General features: G+C 39.3%; 1 protein-coding gene across 2 annotated transcripts in view; it reads right to left on the bottom strand.

Annotated features, from left to right (window-relative positions):
- Positions 1–1545: 1545 nt before the first annotated feature.
- The window catches only part of STAG1 (STAG1 cohesin complex component), a 200267-nt gene continuing 192272 nt past the window's right edge, over positions 1546–9540 (bottom strand). For both annotated transcript variants that reach the window (XM_076341726.1, XM_076341727.1), the window contains 4 exons: positions 6804–6914; positions 5762–5876; positions 3928–4008; positions 1546–3832 (listed from right to left, as the gene is read on the bottom strand). In XM_076341726.1, the coding sequence (XP_076197841.1) occupies positions 3809–3832; positions 3928–4008; positions 5762–5876; positions 6804–6914 (331 nt within the window). In that variant the 3' untranslated portion in view covers positions 1546–3808. The remainder of the gene's footprint in view (positions 3833–3927; positions 4009–5761; positions 5877–6803; positions 6915–9540) is intronic.

Below are 9540 nucleotides of genomic sequence, written 5' to 3'. Positions count from 1 at the left end.
CATCTGAAAACACAGTACAGAAGGAGCATTTCAAGCATTCAAGCTCCACAGATTTTTGTGATGGCTAGAGGCAATGCATTCAGGTTATAGATACACTGTCTATCCTGGCTGCAAACACATTTAAGCTAGCTGCATGAATGTACCTGGTTGTATCTCAGCAGAAACACTCTGAGCAGGTGCCTGTACGTACTGCCCCAGGGAACAGAGCTGGCTGCAACTACAAGGGAAGGTAAACTGAAATGTCATTATGCTGCGGGTCACTGCCATGGAGTGAGTTCTTAGTTAATTGTGAGAAAAGGTGTAGCCAGAATTTGTAAGGACCAAGAGGATTTTTCAAAGGTAATTAGCAGCTGAGAGTGGCTGGTGGCTGTCCCAAGTTTAGAGGCAAAAGCTGTTTTAAGTGAAGCGATACGCACATAGTTTCTTCAGCTTGCAGAGTCAGGAGGAGACACCAAATGGGAAACCCAATCGTCATTGTCACAAAGAAAAAAGTACCACCTTTCTTAATTGTTTCCTGACCTCATTGGTTCTATAGACTTCATCCTCTCTTCTATCCCTTGCCAGCACAAGACTTTGGCTTTTAAATCCTCTTGATTTCCAAGCAGTCAGCTGCTCGACCAGCACAACGCTTTGGAAAGACACTAGAAAGCTGCTCTGGCCACACTACTTGAGATTCTCTTGAGTTCCAGTCACCTGCAGAAACAATAAAATAAAATCCTTTCAACAGAGAGCAGCCCTTGAACTTAGAAGCATGACAAGTTACTTACTGTGTTCCACAGTGCATTGGGAGTTGAGCGTAACTTACAAGCAGTTGGAGATGTAGCGCTGGGGCTCTGTCTCAGGCGTAGTCCTAGAGTGCAGTTCAGACCTTGAATCCTATCCCTGTTCCTCACCTGCTGCACCTTGTTACTTTTTCTGACTCAGATGATTTTTCTTTAGGAAGTGGGCCAGATGATAAGTAAGTCAGTTTTCTTTAGCACTACAGAGATGAAACCATTTTATGGGTTGGACAAAAATAGCACCTTTCTCTCTGAGACATGGGAATAACAAGAGGACATTTTGTTTCAGGAATCTCTAAAACTTCATTTAGCCCAGCTGGTTGTTAGACCTTCCAAGCCTTTATCATTTCCGTTTCTTCCCACGTGGTCCAGTTCACTTCAGCCGTACAGGGCAGAGAGTGAAATTTTTCTCAAAATTTGTGACAGTTCAAAAAATTACAAGTTTTAACAATGCAACTCTCCCAACCTGTGTGATGACTTACCGGATTTACAGCAATCTCACAACAAAACCCCCCAGGATCAACCAAAACCACACCACGCTGGAGGGAAGAAGGAAAAAAAAAAAAGGCCAGACAGAGTTTTCCTTTGCTCTGAGGCTGAATGGGAAAGGTAGCTGTACAGAACCTGGTTGTAAAGCTTGGACTATGTGAGAATTACCTTTCAGTATTTCCTTTGGCTACTAATAAATGGGATGACAAGATGTGATGGTCCAAACGAGCATTTAAAAGAAAGTTATAGTGAAGAGGGTGCTCATCATACTCATGATTTTGAATAGTTTATTAAATGAAAGGTGAAGCATCAGTTTTAAATTGTACAAAAGGAAAAAAAACCTCATATTGTAAATGTACAATTTACAGAATTACTAGCAAAACCAATCAAGGAGACACTCATAATACAAAAACCTATTGACTGCAAACTGAACTGGAAACCCATTGCAGGTACCGTGATAATAAATGTTTGTTATACAGTATTCTACAATGTTAAATTAGGAATCAGTTTTCCACACAGAAGACTGTGAAGCACAAGGTTTGTCTGAGACTATGACTCAAACCAGGCAGCATTTATTATGCTACTATGCTCACAGAATTATTGTGATGACAATTTAATGCAGCCATTCCTGCCCACCCCTGTTACTTTTGGGGTGGACAGAAGAGGAAGGGAGGTAACGTTATTTTATAAAGTTCCAGCTACTTCTCAGGTTTTATACATTACCCAACCGACATCTGAGGAATGGCTGAATTACCTAGTCAAACATTTTTGGCAACCATGTCTGAGAACTGCACATGTTGTAAGAAACAAACCTCAGCTGAGTGAAATGCTGGTTTGTTTTTAAAATTAGATTCTTTTCCCTCCCAGCAAGGGAGGGAATTAATGCCACCGGGCATTAATGTTGTTTTGTTTTTCAATAAGCTTGTAACAGAAAAAAGCTCCATGGTTATTTTGCAGTTGCTAAAAAAAGCACCTCTAAAACTGCTGTGCTCCAAGTGGGTCAATCTGCTTTGTATCTCAAATGCTAATATTAGAATGCAGAAAGGAAGATTAACATTTTGGGGCTGATTCTTAGAGATACTAGAGTCAGTGCAAGTTGTGGATGGCCAGCACCTCTGATATCAGGCCAGTTTTAACTAAGTAGCAGCTACTAGGCAGAGTCATAAAATTGAAGCATAATGAAATTCCAAATTATCAGAGACATTGAAAAAATCTCTTATTACAATGAATTTGCTGAGAATGTTTTGGGTTTTTTGGGTTTTTTTTTGATGTTTTTAACTTTTTTGAAAAATCATATTTTTTTTTCCCCCAAAGAATTACTCTTAATATGCACAGTTAACACTGAAAATGTAGCTGTATTCCATTGTAAGCTTAAGAACTTCACCATCTAAGCACAAATTTCTATGCAGCACATACAGTACTTCTAACTGGCAAAATTAATTTACAAAAATAGCGCAAAAGGGTATTTACGGCATGGAAAGTAGACTTTTTTTTATGGTACAGTTAAAATTGCTTTTAGTATGCTAAAGTGATTCCTTTCCCCCACCCTTGAATTATTTTTTTTTAATAGGAAAGTTGCTGTTTATGTACCTTGGGTTGGCAGGGCTTGAAGTAGGTAGTAAAAACAGCAAAGTGATTACTTGAGAACCATTTGTGTGTTTTACTGAGAATACTTTATTTGCTGGTATAAGTTGCTAAAAATGCACAGAGCAAGTACCAATAGAAAATTTACTGTTTTTGTGTCCCCATGTGCTATATAAAATGAATGTTACACAGCATCTGTTGGAAAAGTGGCTTCATGGACATCTCTTACTTTATGTCCCATTATAAATAAAAATAAATCTTCTCAAGAGTATAAAATCTGGGTTTATCATATCAGAATCTGAAATTTTTTGGCAGAGATGCACGTCATTAGAATTCTAAGCTCTTCTATAAGAGTGTTCTTCTCAATGCCTATGAGAGGATATAAGCGTACCATAATGTTAATCAAATCCAGTGTGTTCAAAAACACTTTTCTGTAGCCAGAATGACCTGCTTATAGCATCATTGCTAGTCAATGGCTGATAGGCATAGGTTTAATAAAAATGGCTAGCTTTTAAAACATAAAAAGGCAAATGTTAAAACTGTTTTAAATTGTACAGCAGAAAAATAAAGTTAAAAAGTTCTGTTTTCACTCAATGTTGTTTTCAGAAAACATATGTAGAACAGTGTTTATTTCGACAGCTGTCTTAACAATTTAAAACTTCCTCCTCATCCAGGAAAAAAAAAAAAAAAATCTGTATTAGGACAGTCAAGAACAGGGATACAAATGATTTTTCAGATCAGCCCTTCTGAGGTGACTGGATTGGCCAACATTCCTTTGTGTCATTAAGAAGTTCCTCTTCTTTCTGTCACTACAAAAAGGGATTGACCTCAATCATTTGGTTAAAAATCAAACCGTATCACATCAAAAATGTGGTTTTCATACAAGCTATCACAGTATATAGGCCTCTAGCTCTAAACAATAGAGTTCCAAATTTGTAAAATGTCTTCACCAGACTTCAGAACATAGGCATTCCAAATCCCTAGAAAAATGATTTAAAAGAGAGTAATTAACTAGGTGTAATGATAATCAAAAAGAACCTCAGATAACCAGCAAACAATACTAGTAAAGCCTTACTGAATCATCCTCAATGATAGCTGCGGAGTCAAAGAAGTCTGGCCTCAGTTCAGCCCGTTCTCGCCGGTTTCTCGAAGGTGGCTAAAAAAAAAAAGTGTAAGCCATTTTAGAATCTCACATCAGTTACCTGGGAATAAAGGATTCATATGGCTCTACAGCTAATGGGTACGAACATGGTTACCTGTTCCTTTACGAAGCAGCTTTGCGTGGATTTTCATAAAAGCTCTGATACAAATGTAGGCCCTGACATAGGAGAATACTTCTTAAATTCATGTTTTATTTAAGGAATGGGGTAAAAGCTGATGGATTCTAAAGTAATTTTAAGTCTGTGCTGATAGCTGAGGACTTGCTTAAGGCTCTTATTCACTTAACGATGTTCTTGTATTAGGACTGTAGGCCAGACTGCATAAAAACTGTCTTTTAAGTGTCTTTATGCTTTTAAGTTTATGGTGAAACTTCAGCTCTGACATGCTCAAAAAATGGATTTAGAAAAAAAAGTACTTAAGATCTCATAATATTTCTGAGGATTAAACCCTTTGTGTTGTCCTTCCCTAGGAACATAAGAGTAAATGTGAGCTTCACTGGCTTGATCAATTCCTTCATTTCCTTGCCTTGGATTACCAGTAAAAGAGAGATTCTACTTACTTGATAATCATTTGAACACTAGTAATAACCTCAGTATTCAGCAGCAGCAACTGAATTATTGCCTAAATTTTCTTTCCAAGACATTATAGACCAGTCCTAAAGTAACCTATGCCTTATTGTTTGGATATGAAAGGAGAAACAGGAAAGCATCAAAACGGTGAAGTGTATTGTATAATGCAAACTGATCCTTTTTCCCATTTTACAAGGAAAGTATTAATTCCAAACGGAGAGGCTAGTAAGGTTATAACCTCTACAAAGGCAATCCTGCCTGTAGTCAGTACATTACCATGAAAGGACCTGAGGTTGCCATCTGATGATATGACCTGTTTGGGAGCAATTCCAGTGTAAGGTATCACCCACTACTGCCTGCTCTCCCTTCTGCTGTGCCAGAACAACTCTGTGTATGTCTGTAAGGTAACCAGACCTTGATTAAGGATCCCCTATCTACCCCACCTCCCAGAAATCAAACAAACCAGGAAACAGAAAAAGAGAAACAACTTGGCTGTATCAGTTTGACCACAGTTTGGCTGCATAAAGAGCCATGTCAGCAAAAGAGTTAGTGATGGCTGTGACAATGGCATAGGGAAGGCACACCTAGAATACCTTTGGATGATACTGTTTCCAAACTCTTCATAATGCCAGCTAACAACTGGAATCAAACATTGTTACTGGATTTTAGAGAGTCCACTTCTACTTCCTGAGGCCAAGCAGGCAGCTTCGTGTAATATTCCATCAGATGGGGTGAGCTGGTCTTACCTCTATCCCCCACCAGCACTCCTCCTGCCCTTGGCTGGCTGCATGGTGAGTCAGATCAGCAACATCTTTAGCACTCATCTAAGAGGGCTGCACCGATACACCTGATACACCATAAGTCATAACCTGATTCTCACAGGTTGACAAGTCCCAGGTGCATGATGGTACTTCAGGCACTTGCTACTGCCTGAGTCCAGAATATTGGAGAGGAAAAGTGCTAACCAACGTTCCTTGCCTTTCTATGAAAAAAAAAAATCAATTGGGCCTGAGTCTGCAGTTGTAGGTTCTAGGGAGTATTTGGATCATTTCTGCTCTTTAATGTTCAGACAACCGGAAATCAGGCTCAAAATTTTGGAATTTTTTGTTTGTGCTTCTCAAATTCCTTTTGAATTATCTTCCATCCATTTTAAATTTGCTATTAATAAGATTTACTGACCAGATCAATGACCATTGTGTCCTCAAATTCTTCGTTCATATCCTCTAGCTGACCTCGTGAGGACATCATTACATCTTCAAAGATGGGCTCAGCATCATCTTCCATTAGACCTCGTCTGATTAAATAAAGAGAAAGAAAAAGTAATTTCCAGGCATTTAAATTTCCCAACCATGATCTTCGTCATTAAAAAGAATGCACAAATCCTATCCCTTAATGCTTTCACATAAAACCTTATGCTGAGAATAAACCCAGCATGCTTTCTGTAATATTAACTGGAAGAAAATCTTATGTAAAAACAAACTTAGCACTTGCAGAGGCTAAAGCAGGAAGTCCCGTGTAATATCATTATAAACAATAATTAAATTTGTCCCTAACAAGAAAAGGTCTTGCTTGCCCTTTTCCAAAAAGGAGTTACGCTGTTTGCCAGGATCACTGGTAAATTTCTGGGAATCCAGCAGTGAATCCAAGACCAGTTTATAACACTGTAGGGACTTGATCTCGATAGAGACTCTGGCCCCCATCCTGAAAGATGTGCTGGAAGACTTGGTTGGATCGGCACCAGAGCACCTAGCACAACAGAACACTTCAGCATTCACCCACGAGCGTTCCCTCCATTAGCTGCCCAGTGGGATGCCTTAGCAAAAGATGATGTGGATGGAAGAAGCATAAACAGGTTCACGGGAAGACTGGACAGCAACTTGGAAGAGTTCAGGGGGAATTACTTAACAGACAAATCATGGAAACCCCCTGAAACAGAAACAGTTGAAGGCTGGGAGAGAATAACAGGGAATTGTGCCATGTCTGTCTGACCTGTTCACTAGGCACCTGCTTATGGCCACAGTTAGAGACAGAACGCTCGGCTAGAGGGCCACATGGCCTGGTGTCCATTCCAACATTGCAAAGCTGTTACTCTGCCTTCATTAACAAGAGTTAAAATGTCACAGAAATTACTGGCAACAACCCAGAAAAGATAACATTTAAAATGCGGCATTGTCATCTAAAATGTTTCTGATCTGGAGATGAGGACGCTCTGAACACTTACACTGCATGCCTTACACCAGTTCTCCCTTTCATGTAGTTCATTCCTGTCCTGTCCTTTCGATTTAAATCTTCTAGCTTCTGTTGGCCCAACCAAGATATCTGCATCTGTGGACTAACAAACATAAAGCAGCATTATGATTGAGAACACTAACAATTTTGAGTTGGCTATTTTTAGACAATATCTATCTCCTCAAGTTTTGTGTCTGGCCATACTTCAGATTAAGATATTTAAATCACATCCATCATTGTACACGTCTTCTGGATTCCCTTCCACAACTTGTCTCCTCTCACTGTATGTGCACAAAAAAAATCCATTAATTGTGTAATAAAACCAGCTACCTAAAATGCTAACATTACTCATTCATTAGTGTGACATGCACCTGAAGTGGGAGCACTTCTAAGATTCATTTTATTAAATCCTACTTCACTGTCTCAGATCAGGCAAAATATGAGCAAGAATAGATCCAAATTAATAACTGACACATTTTAAATCAAAAATGTCACACAGCATGAAAAACAAATAGATTTTAAATATATACCCTGATCAACTTAAGCATCCAGTAACTTATCCACATGTAAATACTTTAAAGGCTGTACTTTTAATACCATCTAAATCCAGCAGTAGAGAGCAATGCATTCGATATGATTTGTGTACTGCAGCACAAGGAAATAGTAGTAAAGTGCAGCTCTTCAAGAGCAACACCAGTTTTTATTTTATTATGCAGTCTTGTACCCTAATAAGATTGACATAATAAACTGGGATAACCCACGTGAAAACAATCTAGAACAAAATATTCTTCTGGACATGATTAATCCCATTAGTTCAGCAACTGACTGCTCTGTATTTATTTTACGTTTTAGCTCTCCTAAGCTGACCTGTAGGAAATGCATGTGGCAGCTAACTCCAGGCTGAAAGGAAAGGATTCTCCACTGTCAGTTCACACTGTGAACTTCTATGTGGAATCCAACTCTGAAAGTAACAGGGAGGAGAGCGATGCTATCTGCCTTTGCTCAACAGTTCTCTGCTCGCAGCATTCATCTGAGATAGGAGAAACAGAGGTTCAAGCCCAGGGTGAAGAACCTGGTTCAGCTTCCCCCCCAGAGAAGGGGAAGGTTCTCCCACAGCTTAAGGCAGCGCCTGCTCATCAGGCTCAGGAGTAAAACATAGTGACTGGAAGCTGTCCCACTTTCCATAACTAATTAAATGTTCAGAGAGAGATTTAGCTTAGTGATAGGTGAGATCAGAGAGGGTCAGGAAGAAAGTTCTGCTTCAGTAATTTTCTTGGTTTTGTTTTTACTGCAGACTATAAGAATTTTAAGGAGAAACTGAGAGCCACAACATCTTCCTTATAATCTAGAAGTTATGGCAACATCTGGGGAGGCAGGCGATTGGGAGGCAAATCCTTGACCTCAGAAAGGCAAGTAAGAGACATCAACCCAGACCTCACATACTGTGGGATTAAGGTGAAAAGATACTCTAGGACTGACATGAACAGGGGCTCTTCCTCAGCTGTGCTTGCTTTGTGGCCAGCTGGGATTACCTGCCAATCTGAACTGCATAGGTGATGAAATCCATGCCCAGGCTTGCCTTGTGTTCGCCTGTTTACATGCCAGCCCTCCTTCCTTCCAGACAGCACCAGCTGGGAAAACTCAAACCCATGTAAGGCCTTTGCGCAGGACCACACATATCCCTGCCTGCAGTGTGAACCAGCCCGGCCAGCCTGCCACCTTATCTCACACTGTCTTATGGTGATGTTACATGTTTGATATGGGGAAGGAAAATTGGCTGAACTAATTTATGGAAATGCCAAATATTATGTGCTCCAAAAATTAATAGGTATTTGTAGCCAGCAGCTGAGCTGCCAGTATCTCTTGTGGTGGGCACAGATTAATGGATCATATCAAGGTTTAATCTGTTGCACTGCTGATGCCTGGGCATGTTACACACACAAGCAAGGGAAGGGAGAAGAATAGGTTATACTTTCAAAAGTACATTTCTTTAGAAGTTGTTTTGATTTTTTGAGACCCTATGGTCACAAATCGGCAAACTTTAATAGCTTATCCAACCCAAACTATTCTATGATTCTATAACATGGTGGTATACATACACCCTTGTCATTTGAGACTGGAGAACATTTTTACCTTCCCATGCAAAATGACCATTATGAATTATTTCTATTTAGAAAATACTATGATTAAAGAATGCAGGATGAAGCTGTAAAGTTTAGAATTGAACAGGGTGAGTGCATGTTCAGGAAGAATTGGGAAGGTGGGGAACGTGTATCAAGAAAAAAATGATGGACAAAAGCTGGAGGAAAACCAAGGGGCCTAATCTGGCTATTTATACTATACTACATTGGTAGAAACCTGATTTGTCTGGCCAGCATAGTATGACTTTTTTATACAGATAAATCAGATCAGTAAATTTGGCTATAAAAGTTACAAGATAGTCTCCAAACCAGATATTATTATTCTGTATCTTCAAATTAATAGAAACATCACATAATCGCATTCTCTGCAGACTTCTCTATTCTTAAATAAACTACTGACATAATAACCAACATTTTTTCCCCTCTAAATGGAGGTGATAAAATGGGAGTTGAGTGACAAAAAGTATATATAATTTAGGGCAAAATAAAATTGCCTGCAGGCAATTACCCCAGAAAGAGGAATGACTACCTCAGCAGCTAGAACTGAAGAGTTAATTTACAAGAAATCAGTTAGGATGTCTGGAGAAC

This window comes from Aptenodytes patagonicus, chromosome 6 (assembly GCF_965638725.1).
Source record: "Aptenodytes patagonicus chromosome 6, bAptPat1.pri.cur, whole genome shotgun sequence".
NCBI classification, from domain to species: Eukaryota; Metazoa; Chordata; class Aves; order Sphenisciformes; family Spheniscidae; genus Aptenodytes; species Aptenodytes patagonicus.
This window is presented reverse-complemented; position numbering and strand designations above follow the sequence as displayed.